The 27567-nt window shown below is 36.0% G+C and overlaps 4 protein-coding genes across 5 annotated transcripts in view; 3 read left to right on the top strand and 1 right to left on the bottom strand.

The window, feature by feature from the left end:
- Nucleotides 1-27567, top strand: part of LOC105084114 (olfactory receptor 2B2) — a 120660-nt gene that overhangs the window by 28987 nt on the left and 64106 nt on the right. For both annotated transcript variants that reach the window (XM_074348273.1, XM_074348272.1), the window contains exon 3: nt 18361-18501. The gene's annotated coding sequence lies outside the window, so the exon portion shown is untranslated. The remainder of the gene's footprint in view (nt 1-18360; nt 18502-27567) is intronic.
- On the top strand, nt 2605-4291 carry LOC105084109 (olfactory receptor 2B8). The gene has a single exon (XM_010974142.3). It carries the CDS (start codon nt 2620-2622, stop codon nt 3556-3558), a length of 939 nt encoding a protein of 312 aa, XP_010972444.2. The 5' UTR covers nt 2605-2619; the 3' UTR covers nt 3559-4291.
- Nucleotides 9187-10131, bottom strand: LOC105061660 (olfactory receptor 2B8-like). Its single transcript, XM_010945765.2, has one exon. The coding sequence runs from the start codon at nt 10129-10131 to the stop codon at nt 9187-9189; it is 945 nt and encodes a 314-aa protein (XP_010944067.2).
- On the top strand, nt 23938-25048 carry LOC105084110 (olfactory receptor 2B8-like). The gene has a single exon (XM_074348276.1). It carries the CDS (start codon nt 24110-24112, stop codon nt 25046-25048), a length of 939 nt encoding a protein of 312 aa, XP_074204377.1. The 5' UTR covers nt 23938-24109.

Below are 27567 nucleotides of genomic sequence, written 5' to 3'. Positions count from 1 at the left end.
TCACATCCTTGCTTAGCACCCTTTTTGATTTATTTTGATTCCCTCATGCCGTTTTTCCTGAAAGCATTCCCTCAAAATACATGCAGTGGGATTCCTACGTTAACCACTTCTTCCATAAAACCTGATCATTTCTAATACAGCAATAGATCAATCTTCCCCTCGTTTATTCCTCCTCCATTGCCATCAGGGGCCAGTCTTAATACAGGTCTGAGCTGAACTTACATATGAGAGAGATGCGTTATTAAGGCAGTGGTGATTCCGTCATAGCACTGAGGCTGCAGAAGTTTTGCCAGCACTTTTTCAGGATTCATTGAGGAACTGGATAGAGCAGAATTGGTGTGTGAAAAATATCAGTGAGTGTTGTATATTTGAAATATCTTAAAAACAGACATTATCTTGAGATCACCTGTCTTGAAACTGTATGGTTTACATATCGAGTAGTTTTATTGAAATACTTAATTTTCCACTAAAATTTTAATTATATCTGAATATTGTACAATTATTGTAATTGTAAACAATTTACTTCTACCACCTGGTATGTGTCAGTACTAAGCATTTAACCTGTTTCATTTGATGCCTATTCTCTTGATTAATATAGTAACATTGTGTTCTTGTGAGATGTCATTTTCCATTATATTATTTTTTGGTAATTGTTACACAGAATGTCATCTTTGTTTTATGAAATCTATTTTTAAAATATTACCTGTTCAAAATTTTTTCTACATGAATTCACTTAGCTTTTTTCAATATTTATTTTTGTATCCAAGTATTAATTTATATATATATATGTATTTACATTTATAACAAGACCTCACTATGTCATGTCATATCATGCTGGTTCTCTAGGACACCATTCTTTGTTCTTGATGCTAGGATGAATGTGTCTAATATTTGCAGTCATTATGATTTATGTCTGATAATGGATCAATATTTCTTACTACAGTAAGTCAATTGATGCTTATGATGACATAGATGATGATTTCTAGGGAAATTACACAATTCTTTAAATGTGGTAGGAAAGAAATGGAAATTTCTCATTAACTTGAGCCAAAAATATTTGTTGTTTTGGCAGATTGCCTTTGGTGGTTGTGTAGACAACTTTATGTTAAATGGATGCTGAGTAGAAAAGTAGAAAGGGAGCAGTGTGACCCAGGCCAGCAGAATGTACTCTTGAGAATCAGTGGGATAATGCATCTTGCACCTAGACATTTCCCGTATCTAATGTTACAAGTGGTAATAATTTTCTTGAATGTAAAAGAAAAAAAATTAAAATAAGAAGAGAGAATATGGCATTAGTGTCTTCGTTATGTCCCAGTGTGCTCTTTATGTGGATTGTAAATAATTATACAGAGACAACTACTTTCTGTATTCTGTTTTAGTTGGCAAAGTAACTTTGCTTGGTAGTTTACTTTTCAACCTGCAATCATATTCAGGGTTCTTTTTTGTTAATTTACACGTTATTGTGTAAAGCAGTAAATGGGTTGTACAACTTCATATCATGTAAGAGTTTTTTTTTAATTGAGGTAAATTGACTTATTATAATAACTTCAGGTTACAACATAGTAATTTTATATTTTTAGAGATTATACTCATATAAAAAGTTATTATAAAATATTGGCTGTCTTCCATACACTGTACATTACTTCTGTGTATCTTACTTATTTTATACCTAGTGGTTTTTGTTGATAGTGAATAATCCACCTCCTTTAAGGTACCACGAGTCTTGTTGTTGGTAATATGTGAAAATAACATCAACAGAAAGAAAAGGTAAGTGCTGGTCACTGGATTTTGGACTACTGACTTCAACTGACTACGTATAGCCAATGAATTTTTGGTGTTCTTGTTAAATTGGCATAGTAAGGTGAGGCATCTTGAGGGCAAGAATTAAGCACTGTAATTTACTGGTGGTATTTTCAGGCTCTGTCTGAGTATTTAATTGTTTTATCACCAAACAAAAAGACGAAGGTAGCATCAACAAATATAATATATTAGAGGAGTAGAGAGGCAATTCTCTCAAAATGTGTATGTGCAGCACTCTTAGTGATGTTTTGAATATGATTTAGTCCTTTGTATAAGTCCATTCTAGGTCATAAATTCCTATTACTGAATACATTTTAGAGATTATCTTGTATTCTATTGCATGAGAAGTATGTGCAAATTTAGGTGTGTAGAATTATGAGATTCGTGTTTAAAATAACCTTTCCTCCTATCTGTGTCTCTTTCATATTTCGTTGTTTCTGATAGCCGTTCCCTTTTTCTTCTATCCCTATTTTCTCTAAAATGTACTTATATTCACATAGCACCTTAAATCCTATTACACCCTATCTGAGAGAGACCTTTTTATATGTATGATTGATGCAGACACAAGGTCCATTATCTGATTTTCTTATTTTTAATGTCAATATTACTATTTTTGATAATGTGGCCTAAATTGTTATGACACATGTCAATTTCAATAAGTACATTATTTACTCAAATAGTTACACATAAATTCCATGGCCCTGCCTTTTAACATGATAAATTCATGTCCCTTCCCACTGTCCCCCCATTTCTTTTTTAAGATACCTTTTAAAACTTGTTCAGTTCTTTGTCTTGACAGGAGCCATGTGCTAACAAAGGATGGAACAGAAAAATGGAAGTTCTTTCACCGGGTTTATCCTGCTAGGTTTCTCTGACAGGCCTCAACTGGAGCTAGTCCTCTTTGTGGTTCTTCTGATTTTCTACACCTTCACTTTGCTGGGAAACTCAACCATCATTGCATTGTCCCATGTGGACCCACAACTTCACACCCCTATGTACTTTTTCCTTTCCAACCTAAGCTTCCTGGACCTGTGTTACACTACCAGCATTGTTCCCCAGTTCCTGGTTAATCTCAGTGGAGCAGACAAATCTATCTCCTTTGGTGGGTGTGTAGTTCAGCTGTTCATCTCTCTGGGGTTGGGATCTACAGAATGCATTCTGTTAGCAGTAATGGCATTTGACCGCTATGCAGCTGTTTGCAGGCCCCTTCACTACACAGTGATCATGCACCCTCGTCTCTGTGCCCTGATGGCTTCTGCTTCATGGCTCGTTGGTTTTGCCAACTCCTTATTGCAGACAGTGCTCATCTTCCTTTTACCACTTTGTGGCAGAAATAAATTAGACCACTTCTTTTGTGAGGTCCCTCCTTTGCTCAAGCTTGCCTGTGTTGACACTACTGTGAATGAGTCTGAGCTCTTCTTTGTCAGTGTCATCATTCTTTTCATACCTGTGGCATTAATCATATTCTCCTATGTTCAGATTGCCAGGGCAACCTTAAGAATAAAGTCTGCTGCAGGGCAGAGAAAAGCATTTGGGACATGTGGATCCCACCTGACCGTGGTCTCCCTGTTCTATGGCACAGCCATCTATGCTTATGCCCAGCCCAGGAACAACTACTCCCAGGATCAGGGCAAGGTCACATCTCTCTTCTACACCATCGTTTCCCCCATGATCAACCCCCTGATATACACACTGCGGAACAAGGATGTGAAGGCAGCAATGAAGAAGGTGTTTTGGAAGGACTCTGACTCCAGATGATGGTGGGTGGAAGACAGTTTAATGGAAGGAGTTTGAATGCCTGAGGTCTTAAGATGTATGTGTGTGTCCCCCATGTGTCATCCAAAACTTTTCCTGAGAGCTATCATGGGAATTTTCTTACTTCATTCTCTTACAAAAGTGAGTGTTCAAATCTAAGTTAATGGAGTCATTCCAACTTCCAGAGATGGTCATTCAGTATTTCTAGAGCATCTTAATTATATTTATTATTTTTAAAAACTCCACAATTTTTTCTTATTTTTACTCCTATTTGAGAACATTGTTCTATTTCTACTTCCAAAAAGACATGTGAGTACATAATATGAAGGCACAGCCAAAATAATACCATGACTCCCTGGGACAGTGTAAGGAATACTAACATATTATCATTTTCTAACAGTTACTCGAGAGATATCATTCATTCATGCATTTGATCATGGTGCTATTACAAAGTACATGGGTTGACTGTATCAGTTTTTTTTCATAGAAGTCAGTATGGAAAGTGTGGGAAAATAAACTTTAAAGAAAAAGTTGCTAAATCAGTTCTAATAAAGCCATTGAGATATTAAGGCCCAAGTGTACCTTCACCAATGTGACAGTCATATTATATAATATGCATTTCGGAGAAGGCTGTACGTAGGACTCCCTGAGTGAAGGTTGTGATGCATTGTTGCAAGTGGCGATGGTAGCCCTTGGCTGGTAATAACACCAGGTAGTACTTATGTATAATATTGTACATAGCAGGGGACACACTGATGTAAGGTATGAAGGTTGGTTATTTTAAGTTTATGAGCCACGTAGTTCCTTTTTAAAAATGATTTTTGAGGACATTGTATCTGAATAGCAGATGACCCAAGTCCTGTTTTATATTCTGCATATTTTACTTACTGTAATGTGAATTTTCAAAGTGTAATTTATGTTTAGATTACTCTCTTCACAGTGGTTTATAGTTTGTTTCAGGCATCAATTGGTCAAGGCCTTTGTATCTAACATCTAGCAAAGGCCTCATGAAATTTGAATTCATTGACATATAAAAATATGGGAAATGGCCCTTGATTCCCAGGAAACTCCAAGTTTTGTGGAAACTCGCTGAGATTCAGCAGAAAAAAATTGAAAGAATAAAAAAACTGCCTATTAGTTTAAAAATATATGCCTAAGCTTTACTACACTATGTAATTATGAAGTAACTGTCATACAATTCTAAGTTATGAGTACAATATAAACATCCTAGATCTGCTGGGAAGAGGGGGCTCTGTGTAAATGCAGAAATGAGAACCAGATGGATCACGGGATGCTCTCCGTGAGTGATCTGTAGGGACTGGATACACTTACTCCTTTCCAAACAATCTATTCTATTGATTTATGTTGTTTAGTGGATTAAATTTAAAAATTTATATTTTTATTGAAGTGTAGTTGATTTACAACCTTAGTTTCAGGTGTACAGCCAAGCGATTTGATGGATTTATATTAAGCAGTCGGTACTGAATGAAGTCTCTGAGGTCTTTAAAAACTGCAAGTGCTTCTGATCAGGCATCATTTCTAGGATAGTAGAACCTCTTTGGAGAGTAAAGCTCTTCAGTTGTTGTACCTGGACATTTCCAATGAATAGATTAATTGGGACACTCATGGTCAATTGAATGTCATGGTTTGTTGTCAAAGCCTTTCTCAGGGGCCCACCCCTGATTCTGTGTTAGCAGGTCACAAATAGTGCTTACCAAGTATTTTTCAGTCCGTATTTCAAGCATTTGAGGATTATTACGTAGTCTTGCAAGATTCACTTTGGACTTTGGAAAGTTTCTTTATTAATCTATCCACTGAATGTGAACTCTGTTTTAATGCATGTGAAGAGAACATCTTGGCATAAGAATGTGTCATTTTTAGCATGAAATAAACCTCTCTCTGGATTTATTCCCCATCTTGGAAAAAGCCTCCTGTATTTCTGAAAGAATATTTCTCCTCATATTCCTCCACAACCTGTTATATTTTGGTTTGTACTTGGGTTGAAATAATGTATATATTAATATGTTATAATATATCATCACATACAGAGAGCAATATACACATGCACAAAGCATGCACTCCACATGCAATCTCTTGTCGGTCAGTCTCTTAACTCTTTCCTGAGGATGAATAGTAGAAGAAAATATGTTTACTTTAGTTCATACCACTTAGAAGTTATACGTTTATAAATGATGTAATTCCAGTGTTTTCTGAAATAAGTACATATACACATAAGTAGAAGTGGCAACTTTTGTTTGTTTCTTTTTAAGTGAGTGATATCAACTGCTGTTTATAAATCAGTGAACCATGGCACTGAGAGAATAACAGATTCTGCACAGTCAACAACCTCCATGCTAGCACCATGGTTCCAATCCAAGGTCCTCCAGCTTTAAATGCCTATACCCTAACCACTGAACTTTCAAAATTGGATGCTTCCCTTTAGTAATGCATGAGGTTCTTGGTCTTCAGTGCTAGTTTTTCTATAAAACCTCTCATGTTCAGATTAAATTGGTACGATGAAACCATGATTTTTGTATAGACATTTGCTTTCTAACAGGATTCTTTATTGATTTTTAAGTTCCACTCCCTTTTTTTGCTGCATGTCATTGGAAAGCAATTTTCTGTTTCTCTGTATCCCACTACATACTTACTTCAAAGATATGGAAAATTCAAATCCTGCTCACTGTTACTGTAATTAAAAACCAGAAAACATGACAAAACTAGTCAGTTCCCTTGCCTGTTGAGCATGGCCTCAAGATCTGTGTGTCTAATCATGAGGAAAGTGTTCCCAGGGCACATGTAAGACTCATACTCATTATGGGACTGCATTTGAAGAGTTTCTAGTAATAGAAGTTGTATTTTAAATTTCTATAATGTCTGTTTAATTCTTTCACTATATTGCTATTTTCTTGTGAAATTCTCTTTCCTTTCATCCCCACCCCCATCTTTTCTTCTGTTTGTCTTGAATGTCTTAATCATAGCTATTTTAATGTCTTCAGCTGGAAATTGCTTATCTAGATGTTCTATTCCTTTGATCTATTGTCATTTCCCCCCTCAACTGTCATTCATATGATCTTCATTCTTTTCATGTCTTTTGCTTTTTAATTATATACCATACGTAGTGTATAAAAGGACCAAAGAGGATCCAGGTGATGTATCTTCCTCCAGGGGGAGTTCTACATTTTCCTGTGTATGAGTTGGTCAGGCTGCCTTGCAGACTTATATTCAGCCTACCTCTTGTTTCCTTGCTTCCCTCGGACATGGGTCCTGCTGGGATTTAGATAGAAAATCTGGGAAGTCTTATTTTATCAGCCTTGAAAGGCTCTGGAAGTTTAAGATTTTCAGCTTAGCTCTATGCTACCTCAAAATTTGGCAAATGCCTTAAAGAAGTGAACTGTGTGGTAGAGACAGCATCCCTTTCGCTAGTGGGTTTTTGTTTCCTAAGCACAGTGGAACTGCAGGATATTTTATTCTAGGTCTCTGGCTTCCCAAGTGGTCCACTGAAAACAGAAATGTACACTGGAAATATCTGGTTGTGTATTTAAAGTCTTTTAAAAGTATTCAATTTGTCAGTCCAGCCTTAAATGACTGTTACGATGTTTCTTTTCTTCTTGGCAAAGTCTACCTGGGCCAAGCCCAACCCTCAGCTCACACTCAGGCTTGTCTATGGCTCCATGGGGTAAACAAAATGTAGCCCCTCTTCAGCTCAGTAGGGTTCTTTCCTCTCTATAATTTTTGTCTACATGAACCTCATCACTTCCACAGCTTTCTAATGGCTTTAAAAATATAGTTGTTAAAATTAATTTGGCTTTTTCACATACATTTGCCCCTCAGTCTTGGTAAGGAATTAGTTCCAGGAGCACCCACCACCTGTGTCACCCCTATACCCCAGTATGCAGATGATCAAATCCCTTATAGAAAATGGCAGATCAAATGGATCCATGGTTGGCTGAATCTCTGGCTACTGAGGGCCTACCATACTTGCAATGGGAACGTTGCCCAGCTGTAACCTAATACATCCTATTAGGAAGTGTAAGTCACAAAAGGCTACCTTAAGTGAAATAATATAGTGAATTAGGAATGGAAGCACTGTTTATTTGCTGAAAAAGAAAACAGTAAACATTTAGATGGTTGTAGAGTATGGAACTTTTGTGTCATAAACATGGTATGGTAATCATGAAGGTGTCATGATTTGAAGGATCCAAGGAATTGTTATTATAATAATCATATCTCCTCTGTTACACTCAGAATATAATCAGAAATCACTGAAAATTATTTAATACAAGCAGAGGCAAGAACAGTAAGGAACTCAAGCATTTGCTAGTAAATTTTCATGTAAGGAAAGAAAAATCCTTGCTCTTCTATTATTTCATTAGCAGAATAATCCATGAACAAACCATCAAACTTGCCATTATTAAATCAGGAATATTTAAGAAGAAAGTATTTATATAACTGCACATTGAGTTTACCAGATAATTATTTCTGTTTTTTACTTTGTTTTATAAATTCCTTTCAATATCTGCCTTTTTACTAATGCACTATGAAATATTGAAAAATCTTGAAATCCCTGGTGAATGAAAATATCTTTTGGTACACTTTTTGTACACTACATATATGCAAATACACACAGATATACAAACAAACAGATACTAAACATCATCTTCAAAATATAGTTCATTTAAAGCAGTATAATACCCAGTAGTAAAATTTTCCTTTGAAAATTATCACTATGATTTTTGCCTTAAGACCTGGCCACTAAGTACATGGAATGAGAAGAGCCCAGAGACTCACTGTACAGATTATCTTTGATTGAAGTTTTCAAAGGAAAGTTAGATAAGGTTCATTCCAGTTGGCTAAACAGTAGTAATATCAAAGTACTTTGAATCTATTAATTAGGTTCAATGGATACAAGAAACTTAGATCATTTGGAATATAAACCCAAATTTTGTGTAAAAGGGATGAAAAACTGAGTTTGATGATTTAGTATCCAAGTATTCCGTTAATTTCCGGCTTATTTAAAACTTTTTAGAAGTAAATGATTTGAAGTACAGCATACATACAGAAAGTGCAAGTACCTTAAGTGTAAGGTGTGGTGAATTCTCACAAATTGTATACCTTATACAAGCAGCATCGAGATGAAGAATCACAACATGACCAGAACACCAGCGTGCCTGTCACCGCTTTCTCCTTCCACTGGGGAACTACTACTCCCAAGGGAACCGCTGTTCTGACTTCTGTTGCCACGGATTCACTTTTCCTGGTTTTGAATTTTATACAAATGGAATCACACAGTAGGACTTGTTTTGTGTCTAGCCTTTTCACTCATCATTATGTTTGTAAAAATCGTTCATATTGTTGTATGTATTATTATTTGCATAGTGTATTATTGCAGAGTACATGATATACCATAGTTCATTTTTAGCTTATCTTATTTAACTTATATTCCCCCCACTAGAAGGTTTGAATCCATGGGGACAGGGGTCTCTGTTTCACTGATACATCTCAAGTACCTAGAACTGTGCCTCATACATAGCGAGTGGTTTATAAAGATGTGTTGAATTAAGTTAGGACTGGTGTTTAGTCATTCAGAAGTCTCCCAATGCACAAGATCTTGGGCCTGCAAGTCCTGCATTAGCTCTGTCTCAAGTCTCTGTTTCTTCTCACTAGTCTCCTTAGTGCCCCTTTGACTTCCTTGTTCCTCAAAGTGTAAATCAGGGGATTCAGCAGGGGAGTCACCAGAGTATAGAACAGTGCAATGCTTTTGTTCACATCCTGGGAATAACTGGAGGGAGGCTGGAGGTACATGGAGATGAGTGTCCCAAAGAAAATAATCACTACCATTAGGTGAGAACCACAGGTTCCAAAAGCCTTCCACCTCCCCTGGGCGGACTTTATTTTCAGGACTGCACGGGTAATGTGACCGTAGGATACTAAGATGAGTGACAGGGGCACCACCAAGAAGAAGACACTGACAGCAAAGAGTTCAGCCTCGTTGATGGAGGTGTTGGTGCAGGCCAGTTTCAGCATCACTGGAACTTCACAGAAGAAATGGTCCACTTGGTTTTTACCGCAGAAGGGAAGAGTCATGGTCAATGCTGTCTGTACTATAGAATTGCCAAAGCCTGGGAGCCAAGCGGTTACAACCAGCTGCAAGCAAAGCTGAGGGTGCATGTTCACCATGTAGTGGAGCGGGCGGCACACAGCTGCATAGCGGTCATAGGCCATGACAGACAGGAGGACACACTCGACTCCCCCAAGTCCCAAGGCAATGAAGAGCTGGGTCACACAACCACCATAGGTGATGGTCTTGTCCTTCCCCTTAAAGTTGGCCAGTGTCTGAGGGACAGTGCAAGTAGTCAAACAAAGATCCATAAAAGAGAGGTTGGAGAGGAAGAAATACATAGGGGTATGGAGGTGAGCATCCACAATTGACAAAAGTATAATGGTGCCATTGCCTACAAAGCTCAAACAGTAGATAATCAGGATGATCACAAAGAGAGCCGTTTCCAGGTGAGGCTGGTTGGAGAAGCCCAGGAGAATGAATCCAGAGAAGGTGCTGTCATTAGCTCTTTCCATTGTACTCTACCTGTTGAAATTAAGAGGACTGCAGACTTTTATGTTGCATGTTTAATCCACCTCTTTTTTCCTGAAGTCAATAGAGTTTGGTTGGCAGCTTGAGGCATTTTGACAGTTACTTTCTTGTTGGCAAGAAAGAGGGTGATAAATAGCTACTATATGTGAGCATCTTGCACGTTTCAGGCACTGGCCTAAGCACGCGCTCTCCATTGTGTCACAACAACACAATGGGCTTGGTATCATCATGATCTCTGTTAAAATGATGAAGGAAATAAGAGTTAAAGAGGTGCAGTAATTTTATCAGAGTGATGTACCTACCAAACATAGAGGCAGGATTCAAAGTGACTCTACACTATGCGTTTTTAACTGCAAGGGGTACTATCTTTATGATCGTATGAACTACAAATACAACTCAAGTTTCTCCAAGAGTTAAATCTAATTGTTCTAAATAATTGCAAATAATGCTGCCCAGTCCTTCTATTTTTTTCCCCTCAAGAATTATACTATTTGGACTGGTTATCTAGCTTCTATTTTGTGTAGAGAAAAGAATTTTTTTCTGTAGATGCATATATAATAAATTTTTTTGGTAATAAAATTTTCTATTAATTTTATCCAAAGGGAAACAATACATTTAATGCATAAAGCAAGGGACCCTTTGATGTGGAGCCTGAAATCATGTTTAGTGATTGGAAATCTCCTATAGGAAATGATTTAAGAATTCATGTTGTATCCAAACTTCATGTTCCAGGAGGACTAAGCCTGAGCAGTCTTCATTCTTACCACTTTCAGTAAAAACTCAGGAAACCATCAATTAGTTTCTCTTTTTATTTCAATTTAGAATTCTTTTAAAATTCTTTAATGTGATAGAACAAATACTCTTTTTCATGTGCACTTCCTATAAATACAAACCTCACATTAATCATTCTGTTTTCTATTAAAATCGCCTGGTCTCATCTTAGAAATCAATCAGTCCTCTCTCTCACACACATACACACATGCACACACACAGACACAGACACACACACACCATGAGGCAAATTTAATAATAACCAATACCTAAAGAAAAGAAATACCTCATAATAGCACCATAGCCTAGAAAAAAGTCCAGTATATATAGATTCACAAAACATTTCGTTGAATAAATGAAAATATGGAGAAAGTTTAAAAACTGTAAGAGGCTATTGAAAGTGAATTCGGGAATTATAGTAATTTATAAATGTACAAGTGGGAAACAAAAGAAATCTTGTGGAACAGTTATTAAGCAGTCTTGACAATTCTAATTTTGGAATTTTTTTAAATGCTGGGTTTTATGGAAACTCTGTGATTTGTAAACATCACTTTTTTATTAGGATAACCCATGACCAGGGAAGAAGATATTCTGCCACCTCTCAGTTATGCCTTTTCTCTTGGATTCTTGGTTCCATTTTTCCTTTCATTCTTAATTTTTAAAGTAGTTGTTTTGGTGGTTTGGTGGCTGTTGTTAGTGTGGGGCCAAGGAGTACAATTAATTTGGAATAAAAAGTTCTAAAATGCAATAGGTGGGATCAAGATACTTGGATTCTAAGTATCAATTTTCCGCTAATAAATTTTGAGATTCTAAAGGCTGACCTCCCATTCCTATGTCCTGGTCCTTTCTACTTCCAAATAATAGGATAATGTTCTTACTAGCTTTTAATAAGAAAGAAAAGAGATAACTGTTTTCCTTCTCTACTGAAATCTGGTAGGTTTTATGTTCCATTAGATCTATTGTTGTATTTTGTTTGAGTTCTTCTCAGTCCTTGCACATTCTTCAGTGACAACACGGTTCTTAATTTCTAAATCTTCCGGATGATCAGGCCTTGTTTCAAAATACCCAGAATCATAAAACTGGCATTAGTCACTCTAATTTGTTTTATCAAGTGTTCTTGGTGCTTACCTTGGCGTCTTCCTTCTATTCTTGTAATTTAAGGGTCACGGGGAAGGAGCTTTTCTTCTCTAGTCCATTGTGGTGCCCAGTTGAAGTCTCTTACAATGTTTTTGAATAGGCTGTTTCTCAGAGATCACTGAACTAACTCATGATTCAGTCTTAAACATGATGGTACATGATTTTTTTTTCTCAGTGTTGCACAGAATGTGATCTGAAGTAAGAAAACATCCATTCTGATAAGAATATGTAAAATTCTTTGTACCTACAAAAGTAGAACGAAACTGACATGGGCATTTAATGCAAACTTCAATGTATTGTATTGTTTTTTCTAGTCTGGTATAACACAGAGTACCGCAAAGTAGCTGGTTTAAGACAACAGAAATTTATGGCCACACAGTTCTTGAGACTGGAAGTCCAAAATTAAGGTATTCCTGGACCTGTGAAACCTGTATGGGAGAACACATCGTTGCAACTTCGTAGCTTCTGGTGGTTTGCTGGCAATTTTCGGAGTTCCTTGGCTTGTGGCTGCAGTCCTTCAGTTACTTCCTTGGTGTCCTTAGGCAGTGTCCCTGCCTTTCGGTCTCTTCCTTTCCTTTTATAAGAATATCAGTCATGTTGGAATAGAGACCACATTAGTGTGTATAACTTCATCTTAACTTCATTACATCTGCAAAGACCTTGTTTTCAAATAAGGTCACATTAACAGGAATCTGGTTTAGGATTTCAACCTATCATTTGAGGGGATCGGTGCAGGACTCGATTCAACGAATAGCAATAGTATAATGTAACCAAGCCTGAGAAATTATAACAATTCTTAATTATAAATGCCTGCTATGCAGAGCTAAGCCTAAGATGCAGGAATTAGTTCTATCGTATGCCAAGTTCATAAATTTTGATCATGAAAATTGCTAAGGTGATTATTGATAGTGTTGCTATTTGTCTTACTCTGAAATGTGTGTAGATGGCAGAAGTTTACAGTAATAGGGAAAAATTGACTCCCCTTACTTGGCATGAATGTCTGGTGAAGGTTACTTTCCCATACACACCTTTGTTACACTTCATAGACCTAAAACCTCAGTATAGATTGCATGCTAATAAGACCTAACATTTGAATTGGTTTCAGTTGGAAAATACTTACATCTTTTCATTTCTCTAGTGAAGTGGTGTTCAGCTAATTTGGAGCTCAGATTCCTCTTCCAGTCTAGAACTTAGTATAAGTAAAGTAACAAACTCATGCATAGACACCATATCTGCAGTTTGCATCACCACATGTTGGGGCAAAGGAACAATGTCCATTGGCCTTTGGGACACTTGAGTTGGTGTTGGACTAAGAATATGGCGTTTTCTTCAAGAGCAAATAACAAAGGTTAAAGATATGCAATTACTTCTGGAAGAGCCTAGATGGTCTTGAAAGACCACTGAAATTCTCTGAAACTAGAAGATTGGTATATTGATGGGAATGTTAGTATCAGGAAGATGAAACCACATGATTGCTGGTCTCCTATGAAAGCTAGTACATTCAGTGATTATCAAGTGAGATATGTTCCTGGAATTGGAGAAACGTGTGAAGGAATGAAGTAGACAGAGCAGAATCCTTAGAACAAATACAGAGCCATGTATTTAAAATATGCCAGGCTTGGAAGTGGTTAGTTATCAGAGGCAAGGAAAGTTAAAATTGCTACTCACTCAGGCTCTGTTAAAGGTAGAAGTATTTCTTTTAAAACTTGTTGTTAGCACAACTTGTGTCATCCCCACAGTATTCCCAGGAAGAATCTGCACTCATTTTATAGAATGTTTCAGTGCATAAGTGGTTGTATACATTAGAGTAGACAATTAATTCTATAACGAAACAGATGTTGGTATCTGTGAATTCTACAGAATCTGCCTGTGAATCAGAGGGCTAATTTTTTATCGAGGGATATTTTTATAAGCTACCAAAGTTAAAGTACACGGTTTAGAGACTGAAGACTTGAGGATGTGTTTGTTTTTATTGGCCCCAAGAGTGCCCTGCCCCATGTAACTCATTAGCTTCGGTTCAAGTATCCAGAGTTTGACTGCCTCTAGGGAGCAACCAAAGAGGGAGACTCTGGAGAGGTGATATCAGCATAGTCAATCTTTTCCTGCCCAATTGGTTAGGAGTGAACCTATTGTCTCTACTTTATTTCCAAAACCCAAATCGAGTAGTATTGATTGCAAATTTTTTGTTAGTCCTTAAATTCTTTTCTAAAATTGAGATATAGTTATATTTCACTTTATATATTCATTTCTTTTTATTTATTTTTAAGATATAGTTTTTCTTGAATATTATTTGTCTATTTGAAATTCAGAACTACTGGTTTTCCTAAAGTTTTTATTGTCTATATATATTTTTAATTGAAGTATAGTCAGTTTATAATGTTGTGTCAATTTCTGGTGTACAGCATAATGTTTCAGTCACACATATACACACATATATTCATTTTCATATTCTTTTTCAATATAGTTTACTGCAAGATACTGAATATTATAACTCTAGACCGCCTCTTTAGTTCTAGACTAAAGCAAATGGAATCTGGCCCATTTACACATGGATTATTTATGAACTCTAAAATTTTAGTGATTTTTACAATCTAACTTTCATCTTCTGAAAACAGCTCTTGTTTGCATGTCAGATTTTCAGAATGTCAATACCAAACACTTAGTAAGCTCAGTGAGAACCCCTTGAATTATACTTGATCCTTCCTTTTGGCCCCAACATTGAATCTAAGCTTTATTGATTGTCTCTGGCATGTACTTAGACTACATTCACACATTTTCCACTTGTTATTACTATAATAGCTAAGATCATTTTACCCTTGCATGAATCATGTAATTAATCTCATACGATATCTACCAACCAAACCAACTGTCAGATTTCGTAGTGTTATCTGAATTCTTTTTCATAAACTGCATTATCACATTCCTTCGTTCTTAAAAATAGTTTTGGCTACCATTGTCTATAAGATTAAATAAAAGTGTTAGAGAGATGTTAATAAAGAAAAATATCACTATTGTTGGGCATTGAATATATACAGATTTGATTTTTATCTTCTCTTTGCTTATCTGATTCTACATTAACATTTACCATGAATTTTAATGTGATGGTAGAAATGCTATATATTGAAGGAAAATTACAATTTTCTTGACAGGTTTTCAAAGCAATACTCTAGTATTTTATTAAGATTTATCCTAAGAAGTCTCAAGATTGGAAACTTTAAGATTTAAATCAATAAAAAGTAAATATTAAAATTACAATAATAGAGACTAATCTATACAGTTTGTCTAGTTGTGATACATATATACTGCATAATTTTTAAATGGGGACAATTTATAATTATTGGATATCAATTGGAGATCTCAGTTTAAAGCCATTTGAAATGCATCATAATTGCATTGTTTTCACATTTACAGAATTAGCAAAAGATGATATGTAAAACATAATTGAGGACATCAAGAATTTAACAATTATTTCACAAAGTAAAATTATAGTGATTAAAGAAGCTCCTCAAGATTCTCTCCTTTTTGGAGTGAGAGGTGCTTGGTAGCTACATATGTTTTCTGCAGGATTAAAAGAAATCAGACTCAGTTAAAAAAAGATTGGAACTGTTCTTGTTTAGAAAATAGATGTGGTATGGCTTTTAAAGCCAGGCTACTACTAATGCTATGAGTACTGTCTAGAGTCACATTACCTGACTTTTAAGTTTGTTCCTTTTACTAGTTTTTTCACCCTTGAAATCTAGAATGTCTATCTGAATTATTTTCTAATTTTGCTTTCTTGGTCAATATTATTTAACTCATTGACTTGTCATTTTTATATACCACTGTGATTTGTGAGAATTATGGACAACATACATGTGCTTTATTAATGCTTCTTCGTAGTTGGTACACAAAAAGGATTCTCCTCTCAAGAAAGAGGAAGTCAAATCTGAGCAATTAATGTTCTTCTTCAGGGCATTTTTTTAAATTCACCACTTTGGAAATATTAAAGCCCAATTCTGTTTAGCCACTTGATGTGGCTCCTTGGATTAGTCAGCTCTTGGACCTCTTTTCTATTTGTTTCCCCATTGAAGATGATCAATCAGCACTTACTTTTTTTTGATCTAGTTACTATTGATCCTGTGGTTATTTGTCTAATTTAAATGACTCCCTGCTTACATAAATAGAAAAAACATGCATATGTTATAAACAAGCACATACATGTTGTTCCCATATATAGGAACATTCCCTAGCTTAAAATGTCAATTTAAAAAGTAAACATGTCAGTCTTAGTAGAAGCAAACACGTATATGTTGGGAACATGAAAATGTTGTGGTTATTTTCTGCATTAATTAACGTTGTTCTGGTTGTGTTAGCCAGTAAAATTAAACAGGAAAAAAACCAAGAACTTAAAAAAGTAAGAGTTTCTTGGAAATGAAGGAACAACATATTTGTATTTGCATCAAATATGGTTATATAATTTAAAAATTAGAGCTATAAATGTTTCCCCCCAAAGAAGTTATTTACGAAGCTTATGGATTATGGAATTATTTTTCAAAATCAATAATTTTAACACATTGAAAGGACAGTCTTTTGGAAAATATAGTATGATAAAGATCATAGTTATAATACTAACAAACAAAATAGCAAGTAGGAAATTTGAATAGCATTTTTGATATATAGAAATTATATAAGATGATCATCTGCATCCTCCAGCTTCCTAATAAATTCATTATCTTGGTTATTATAAATGCCACCATGTTTTCTCACTTATAAAGGATACTCTTAATGCATGTAAGAGAACAGAGATTTTTCCACTTGGCCTACAGTTTCTCAAGGGACAGTATTTGTATTTCTCTTATAATCTTTGATGGTATGAAGTGGGGATGTCTGGACAAAAGTTCAGAGCAGATATTGGAGCTCAGAAGGGATTCAAATGAAAACACTCACTTTGATTTTTGAAAAATAAATGTTCTTGGAAACCTCAGCAACTTAGTAAGTCTAAAATGCCTCAACATTTTAAAAACTTTTAGGTTCACTGTGTACTTAATATTTCTGTAGGGCTGAGGTGTAAAGTGACTAGGAGAGAAAGAATACTATATGGTATTCATTATAGAAGATTGGCTTGTTATCCATACAAACACATAGATTTATGCATACATGCACAATGTTTTGTAAATATTTGCCTATACATATGAAGTATGTTGTTTGGAAATTCATAGAAACCATTCTCTTCATGGTGGACTCGGTGACAAGGTAAGTGAAATGCAAGGAACAATCATGTTGAAAGGAGTTGAGATATAACAAGGGAAGAGGGTAGAAAGAAGAGGAGACAGAGGAATTGAAGATGGCAAAGATATCTGAAGAGGGAGCTCTAACTCAAACACCAACAGAAGATGGGTTGTTAACAAAATAAATTGAAACAGGTACAGAATACCAACTATCAAAAATTAAATACAATTTAACTAAAGCACTTCACAATTCAAACTGTTGAATAGAAATTTTTATTTATATTTAAAAAACAATTCATTTTTAAAAATTACATCCCCAGAACTTAAACAATTCATAGCTAGAATTTTGTACTCTTTGATGAAAATCTCCCATTTTCTCACCTCCCAGCCCCTGTCAACCTACATTCTATTCTGTTTCTATGAGTTTGGCTGTTTTAGATATTACAAGAAGATTAAAATCTTACTTGAACTGACACAGCTTCTAAGTGATGGGGCTAAGAGTGAAGCTAAATATTCAGAGTCCAAAGTTATGCTCTTTCTATAAAGAAGAACTATGAAATAGCTCTTTAAAACATTCCTTCTAATAAGCTCTCACTCTCACTAGGTGGAGACTAATGGTTATAAAAGGTGGGAATCAACTTTTCTCAGTGTTTTAGTCAACTTGCTGTACATTCAACGTTTTCCTCAGTGTGATTGTGAGCTTTGTGTTTATAATTGTCAAATTTAAGCTGTCATTAATTTACATAGTTTAACTAGTTAAGAATGAAAGATTTAGTGTCAAAATGAGTAAAGTAAAATGAATTTTCATTTCTGTTCAAAAAGAAATTGATATTATTTTTTGTTTTCCTATATATATACATCAACTGGAATACTAATCATTCCTTGGTGAAATAATGAAATAAGATACAGTAAACCAAGTTCTGGAAGCTTTTTATGCAAATGGGTGGGTGCATGTATATTCAAGTGCCTACTTCAGGAGTGGGAGGGAGTGGGTGATGAAAATGTAGCTTGTGATCTCTGGGCTCTTTCCACATGTTTTGGGGTTATAGTGCTCCCAGTCATTTCCCTACAAGACTGACTATACCTGATTTTCTTTAGGTTCCAGAAAATGCCCACAAAGATGAAATAGATTGGGAGACTTTTTCAAGAACCTTACAAGATAATGGAGTGTCCATCTCCAGTCCATGGAAACTCTGCTTACATTGGAACCTACAGAGTCACATCTTGCACAGGAGAGGGGTAAGTGACTGGCTGTTACATGGAATAGAAAGTGAGCAGATTTGTTGCTTGACTTTTGGTGGAACTATAAATGTGTATATTCCATATGTCCCATCTTTTGGGTAAGATGACCATGTATGTGAAAATCCCTTGAAGAAGTGAATTATTTTTCAATATAGAGTAAACAACATGCTTGCTTTGTAGTCTGGCACTATATTGTATCTCTCTTGTAATTACTTCAATGCATTCTGAGGTTTTTGATTTTTGAGAATCCCTTTTCCCATCATTTTAGTGTTTTCCGTATCATTTTCCTTCTGTTTCACTTTCAGTGTATGTCTTTGTTCTCCATTTAACTCAAGTCTCAGTATATATCTAAAGTCTCTCTCAGTTCCTGTTATTTCTCCTTCTAGATTTGTCTTCTGGATAATTCTCTGTTTTTCTGAGCCCTTTCTTTTCCACATTCCCCATTTGGGCTCTTTATCCATTTATCAGTGGTACCTACAGATTTCCAAAAGCACGGTAGCTATACAGGGATGGTTGCATTTCTTAGGAAGTTTGCACGTTTACTCCTACTTATCTCAGATAGAGGACTAGTATTAAGGAAGAGAATCAGACAGCTGAAAATAACTCACAGACCAGAAGTAGCCTGTGCATTAATTTACTGAATAATAGCAATTTAGACATTTCAAATAAAAGTGTGTCCTCACTATTCTAGCTGTTCAGAGAGGATGGGGTCCTGGAACCTGGTGGAGAGGTGTTCCTGTCCTATTATGCTGTCCTATAACATGGCCGTAATGTGGGTGTAACTGTCCTATGTGTGTTCCTTATGTCCTGTGGCTGTCTCTCTGTGCCTCTGTCTCTGTCCCTGTCTGTCTTTCTGTCTGTCAGTCTGCCTCTCTCTTTCTGTCTCTCTGTCCCTCTCTCGGTCTGACTTCTCTGTCTCTTTGTATAAACATATTCAATTTAAAGAGCAATTAAAAAGTGAATAGTCATGATATCTCCCTCCTTAACTCAAACCTAGACACTGCCTCTGACAGCCTCTACCTAATCGCGTCCCCTTTTCTCCCCTGTGATCTTAACTTTGTTATACTCAGCTTTTTCATGTTGTTTTTCGTGTTGGTTATGATTTTTGCCTATAACCACGGTTTTACCACGCCTGTTTGCATTCATAAATAGCAGTTTGTTTTACCCGTTTTAGAACTATATGTAGAGAGATTGCTTATTTTGTGAGTTGCGTCTTTTGCTAAACATTTTTTGAGAAAGAGTGTTTTGATGTGTTTAGCTGCATTTTCTCTATATTTGTTGATGTTCAGTCTTCTGTTGTATGAATAGTTCACAGTTTACCAATTTTAGTGTGGATGGGCATTTGGATTGTTTTCAGGTTTTGATTAATACAAACAATGCTGATATGAGCATTCTTGTACATGTCTCTTGGGGCACATGACCAAGAACTACTTTAGTGAAGGACACTGTAGGTAGGAATGTGAAAATTGCAGGCAGCATTACTAGATAACAGCCAAGTTACTATCCAAAGGGTGAACTGGAAAGAAAAACATTAATAGCGGTCTGGATTCTGTGCCTCCTCTGGACAACGTAAGCAGCGTTTGTCTTTACTAAACCTCCTTATAAATATTATGATGGGATTTAACTAGTAGGGAGATAACAGAATATTCTAATCTAAGAATGTTTTCAAGAGATATGTCTCTAGGCTGAATATTACAAATAAACCTGGAATTCATGGATATATGGGGAAGAGTTGTCTATAGAATATAAATGAATCACAGAAGCTTTCTCTGCTTGTCTGACTAATGACATATGAAATAAAAGATGCTTCAAAGCTAAATGACTTTCTCTGAGCTAGCTTATACTGCTAACTAGCAATCACCTCTTTCTGTGAAACAAAATGTGGTCCCACCTGGAAAAAGGGGCTTTTGTTTTTTTTTTTTGAGGCTGCATTTGCTGTTTAGTGCCAAAGCTTTCCAACGCTGTTGCCTATATTGTCAATTAAAGATATATGCTTACAAGTAATTAACTGATTTTCAAAGTTGACTTCTACAAATATAATACCCATCGACTTCCTTCCATTTTTCATTAGCAATTTATATAGTTCATGGTAACTATCTTGGTAAGCCAAAATCATGTGAAACTTAAATGCAAAGACTAGTTGAATTTAAACAAACCATGTGAGTTTTGTTAAAAATTAATAGTTTCTCCTTTCATTGTTTGAGAAAATAATTAAAACTTTTGGGTATACACTGAACAATGTATATAGTACTTGATTTTTTTTCCTTAGCCACAGTAGATGTTTGGTAGTAAATGTAGTGGTTGCCGCCCATTATATTCACCTTAAAGACTAGAATGTGCCCAATTATTAGCTGTATGATCCTGTAGAAGTTGGTTATGAATTACAGTGACTGAAAATCATTTGCATATTTACATTTAAAATGAAGTAGCTGAATGAATTCTTATTTATTTGTTATATATTTATATGTAAAAATTGTTTTTCCAAGTGTGAGAAAAAAATCTTAGGTGGTTGGTAAACATCTAAGTCATTCAAAGATGAGAGCTAAGGTGACTGTGAATTCTAGGGAATATTCTGTCCTCTGTCAAATACATGGAATCACAACAAAGAGGAGATTAGGTATCCTCTGGTATTCTTCTTGAGATTCTTTTCCCCTGAGGACTGGAATCTCTGGACAGCTTGGTGATATCAGCTAATTAACAGTAGAGGACAAACATTCTCCAGAAATTCAGTCAGGGCTGATTGTTTCTGTGTGCCAGCCCAATCACAGAGCAGTTTCATACCACCTTGTCCTGTTGCCCACAGGGATCTCTGTGTCATAGGGCCAGGTCATTGTATTCAGGAGATTTATACTGAGACTTTGGAATTGCCTTTGTTCATCTTACAACCTGCACAGAATGCAGATCTTCAATATCATTTGGAGATATCTGAGGTCATCATGAGAAAGCATCTTCTTGCTTAAGGGAAGTTTCAGAATAAGCAATGCTTGCACTCACTCCACACAAGCTGCTTTCTGATTCTACATTTCCAAGTTCTAATCCCCAGTACCATATTAGAGATAGTAACTTGGAAATGAGGTAGGGAAAGTGCTTAGGACCCACGGATAAGATGAATAAAGGTGAGCAGAATGGAACTTAGTCTCTGTGTTGCTTTAGGAATTGGCAAATTAGACTATTTTTCCATTGCAGTTATTCTTGAAACAAAACGCTAAGTTGGTTTGTGTATATGTCAGCTGGCAAAAGGAACTGAAATTCCTACAGAAACTTCCCAAATATAAGTGCCAGCACTTTTTCAGGATTCATTGAGGAACTGGATAGAGCAGAATTGGTATGTAAAAAATATCAGTGAATGTTGTATATTTGAAATATCTCAAAAACAGACATTATGTTGAGATCACCTGTGTTAAAAATGTATGGTATACATATTGATTAATTTTATTAAAATACTTATTTTTCCACTAAAATTTTAATTATATGTGAATATCATACAATTATTGTAATTGTAAACTATTCACTTCTACCACCTGATATGTGTCAGTACTAAGCATTTAACCTCTTTCATTTGATGCCCATTCTGTTGATCAATATAGTAGCATTGTGTTTTTGTGAGATGTCATTTTCCATGACATTATTTTTTGATAATTGTTATACAGAATGTCATCTTTGTTTTATAAAATCTATTTTAAAAATATTAGCTGTTTAAAATTTTTTCTACATACACTCACTTAGCTTTTTTCAATATTTGTTTTTGTATCCAAGTATTAATTTATATATATGTGTATATAATTATAACAGGACTTCCTATGTCATGTCATATCATGCTGGTTCTCTAGGACACCATTCTTTGTTCTTGATGCTAGGATGAATGTGTCTAATATTTCCAGTCATTATTATTTATGTAGTTGTCTGATATGGATCAATATTTCTTACTACAGTTAGTCAACTGATGCTTATGATTGATGACATAGATGATGACTTCCAGGGAAATTACACAATTCTTTAAATGTGGTGGGAAAGAAATGGAAATTTCTCATTAACTTGAGCCAAAAATATTTGTTGTTTTGGCAGATTGCCTTTGGTGGTTGTGTAGACAACTTTATGTTAAATGGATGCTGAGTAGAAAAGTAGAAAGGGAGCAGTGTGACCCAGGCCAGCAGAATGTACTCTTGAGAATCAGTGGGATAATGCATCTTGTACCTAGACATTTCCCATATCCAGTGTTACAAACAGTAATAATCTTCATGAATATAAAAGAAAAAAATTAAAATAAGAAGAGAAAATATGGCATTAGTGTCCTCATTATGTCCCAGTGTGCTCTCTATGTGGGTAGGAAATAATTGTACAGAGACAACTACTTTCTTTATTCTGTTTTAGTTGGCAAAGTAACTTTGCTTGGTAGTTTACTTTTCAACCTGCAATCATATTCAGCGTTCTTTTTTGTTAATTTACACGTTATTCTGTAAAGCAGTAAATGGATTGTACAACTTCATCTCATGTAAGAGTTTTTTTTAATTGAGGTAAATTGAGTTATTATAATAACTTCAGGTATACAACATAGTAATTTTATATATTTAGAGATTATACTCATATAAAAAGTTATTATAAAATATTGGCTGTCTTCCATACACTGTATATTACATCCGTGTATCTTATTTATTATACCTAGTGGTTTTTGTTGATAGTGAATAATCCACCTCCTTTAAGGTACCACGCAGTCTTGTTGTTGGTAATATGTGAAAATAACATCAACAGAAAGAAAAGGTAAGTCTGGTCACTGGATTTTGGACTACTGACTTCAACTGACTACATATAGCCGATGAATTTTTGGAGTTCTTGTTAAATTGGTATAGTAAGGTGAGGCATCTTGAGGGCAAGAATTAAGCAGTATAATTTACTGGTGGTATTTTCAGGCTCTGTCTGAGTATTTAATTGTTTTATTACCATACAAAAAGATGAAGGTAGCATCGACAAATATAATATATTAGAGGAGTAGAGAGGCAATTCTCTCAAAATGTTTATGTGCAGCACTCTTAGTGATGTTTTGAATATGATTTAGTCCTTTGTATAAGTCCATTCTAGGTCATAAATTCCTATTACTAAATGCATTTTAGAGATTATCTAGTGTTCTATTGCATGTGGAATATGTGCAAATTTAGGTGTGTAGAATTATGGGATTCATATTTAAAATAACCTTTCCTCCTATCTGAGTCTCTTTCATATTTCATTGTTTCTGATTGCCCTTCCCTTTTTCTCCTATCCCCATTTTCTCTAAAATGTACATATATTCACATAGCACCTTAAATCCTATTACACCCAATCTGAGAGGGATCTTTTTAATGTTTGACTGATGCAGACACAAGGCCCACTATTTGATTTCCCTATATTAAGTGTCATTATTACTATTTTTGATAATGTTGCCTAAATTGTTATGACACATGTCAATTTAAAAAAAAAAGTACATTATTTATTCAAATAGTATATAAATTCCATGGCCCTGCCTTTTAACATGATAAATTCACATCCTCTCCCACTGTCCCTTTCTTTTTAAAGATACCTTTTAAAAATTGTTCGATGCTTTGTCTTGACAGGACCCACGTGCTAACAAAGGATGGAACAGAAAAATGGAAGTTCTTTCACCGGGTTTATCCTGCTAGGTTTCTCTGACAGGCCTCAACTGGAGCTAGTCCTCTTTGTGGTTCTTCTGATTTTCTACACCTTCACTTTGCTGGGAAACTCAACCATCATTGCATTGTCCCATGTGGACCCACAACTTCACACCCCTATGTACTTTTTCCTTTCCAACCTAAGCTTCCTGGACCTGTGTTACACTACCAGCATTGTTCCCCAGTTCCTGGTTAATCTCAGTGGAGCAGACAAATCTATCTCCTTCGGTGGGTGTGTAGTTCAGCTGTTCACCTCTCTGGGGTTGGGATGTACAGAATGCATTCTGTTAGCAGTAATGGCATTTGACCGCTATGCAGCTGTTTGCAGGCCCCTTCACTACACAGTGATCATGCACCCTCGTCTCTGTGCCCTGATGGCTTCTGCTTCATGGCTCGTTGGTTTTGCCAACTCCTTATTGCAGACAGTGCTCATCTTCCTTTTACCACTTTGTGGCAGAAATGAATTAGACCACTTCTTTTGTGAGGTCCCTCCTTTGCTCAAGCTTGCCTGTGTTGACACCACTAGGAATGAGTCTGAGCTCTTCTTTCTCAGTGTCTTCATTCTTTTCATACCTGTGGCATTAATCATGTTCTCCTATGTTCAGATTGCCAGGGCAATCTTAAGAATGAAGTCTGCTGCAGGGCAGAGAAAAGCATTTGGGACATGTGGATCCCACCTGACCGTGGTCTCCCTGTTCTATGGCACAGCCATCTATGCTTATGCCCAGCCCAGGAACAACTACTCCCAGGATCAGGGCAAGGTCATAGCTCTCTTCTACACTGTCGTTTCCCCCATGATCAACCCCCTGATATACACACTGCGGAACAAGGATGTGAAGGCAGCAATGAAGAAGGTGTTTTGGAAGGACTCTGACTCCAGATGATGGTGGGTGGAAGACAGTGTAATGCAAGGACTTTGAATGCCTGAGGTCTTTAGATGTATGTGTGTGTCCCCCATGTGTCATCCAAAATTTTTCCTGATAGTTATCTTGGGATTTTTTTCTTACTTCATTCTCTTACAAAAGTGAGTGTTCAAATCTAAGTTAATGGAGTCATTCCAACTTCTAGAGATGGTCATTCAGTATTTCTAGAGCATCTTAATTATATTTATTATTTTTAAAAACTCCACATTTTTCTCTTATTTGCAATCCTATTTGAGAACAGTATTCTATTTCTACTTACAAAAAAGAGATGTGAATCCATAACATGAAGGCACAGCCAAAATAATACCATCAATCCACAGGAACACTGTAAGGAATACTAACATTTTATCATTTTCTAAGAGTTGCTAGAGGGATATCATTGATTTGTGCATTTGATCTTGGCGCTATTACAACATACATGGGTTGAGGTTGACTGTTATCAGTTTTTTTAATCAAAGTAGGTATGGAAACTGTGGATAAAATAAACTTTAAAGAAAAAGTTGCTACATTAATTTTAATAAAGCCATTGAGATATTAAGGCCCAACTGTACCCTCACCAGTGTGGCAGTCATATTATATAACATTCATTTCAGAGAAGGCTGTACGTAGGACTCACTGAGCGAAGGGTCTGATGCACTGCTGCCAGGGACCTTGGTAGCCCTTAGCTGGTAAGAAACAGCAAATAGTGCTCATGTGCTATATAGTACAGAGCAGCAGAAACACTGATGTGAGGTATAGAAGTTAATTATTTTAAGTTTGTGAGCCACCTAGTTGCTTTTAAAAAGTGTCTTTTGAGGACATTATGAAATCTGAATAGTATATGACCCAAGTTTTGTTGCATATTCTGTACCTTTTACCTACAGAAATGCAGCAAAGTGCCTCCTCCCTGCTGGCACTGCCCAGGCCAGAGGGCAGGGCACAGTTTCCCTACATTCTGCCTTGCCTCCCCAGAGCATTCCCAGGCTTAGGAAGGGGAACCACAGGGAGACGACACTGCCAGCAGAGACTGAAGTCCCTCCCCAAAAAAGGATAAAATGTATTTAGATTACTCTCCTCCTACTATTTTATGAATTGTTTGATTGAGGCATCCATTGGTCTAGGCCTTTGTATCTCACATCTTGCAAAGGCCCTGTATACTTTGAATTCAGTGACATATTCTAAAACTATGAAAAATAGCCCCTTATTTCCAAGAAACCCCATGTTCTGTAGAAGCTCACTCAAATTCACTGGGAAAAAAGTTAAAGAATAAATATAGTGCATATTAATTAAAAAAATTGTATATGCCTAAACTTTTCAAATAGCCATCTCATTATGAAATAACTATCATACAATTCTGAATTGTGAATAATAAATATAAACATCCCAGAAAAATTTAATCTGACAGTCTGTCCCTTAGATACCCACTCAAGCTCAGTTTGTGGTGTACATTTATTTTGGGGTAGGAATGCTGGTTTTGTATATATTTAATGTCATGAACAGTGTATATTTCCACGGCGATTAGAGGTTTGACAATGTCACAAATCACAGAAGTGTTTATGTAAATGCAGGTTTTCCCAAAACATACCCCAGTGCAGGTAATCACACTTGTATTTCAGAGTGGAGATGTAAATTACCACCCAGTTCCCTATCCTGACAGCTAACCTACATCCTCCTGTGCCTGGAGCCCCCTAAGCTGGTAATGCTCATGACACGTGATCTTAGAACAGAGAGGTCATTTGGCAACTGGAAATGATGGTTTGGCAAATTATACACATGGTTAGGAGTCTTTCTATGTCCCTGATAGCTTCTCAGTATTCACACTTGAAACCAACACTTGGAAAATTTTGGCATCATAGTGATAATAATACATACTAGTATAAAAAATTTTGGAATGCTGTTCACCCTCAATGGTGACAAATTTCCCACTCACCATTATTGTTCAACAACATCCTGATAGTTATACCTTAATGGTCACTTTAAAATCCCTCCAATGAACGTTCTTTGGTGCAGAAACCCTCAAGGTCTCGTGAAGTCACAGAGCCTATTGTTCTGGCTGAGCAACTGCTTTTCTGCTCTTAAGGACACACAAAAGCACTGTTGCAAAACAGATTTATTTCCTTTAAGTAAACACTTGAATGGCATTTGGATGTGTATATTTTGGGAGAGTAAATCACAGGTAATAAAGGTCTCTGGTCCCCAGCTACAATTAAAAAAATCATTTAAGATACCAAAACCCACAAGTTCAATATTGTTCTGGAACAGTTTTCAAATGGTATCTAGACACTCTGCCTTCCCAAACTGTCCATGCTTTTGTCTATAACAGATCACAAGATGGTATAAATTGCCACCAAAATTATTTGGACTGTTTCCTTCTCAATTCTCACCAACAATTGTGGAATGGCTGCAGTGATTGTACCCTGGGCTTGGATAGATTATTTTATCCCATTTGGGTTTAGCCTCTGGAGTTATGCCCTGGAGCACTTCATAGATTCTTCCAGGCC

This window comes from Camelus bactrianus, chromosome 20 (genome assembly GCF_048773025.1).
Source record: "Camelus bactrianus isolate YW-2024 breed Bactrian camel chromosome 20, ASM4877302v1, whole genome shotgun sequence".
Classification (NCBI taxonomy): domain Eukaryota; kingdom Metazoa; phylum Chordata; class Mammalia; order Artiodactyla; family Camelidae; genus Camelus; species Camelus bactrianus.
The sequence above is the reverse complement of the archived record's forward strand: the minus strand, read 5'-3'. Positions and strand labels throughout refer to the sequence as shown.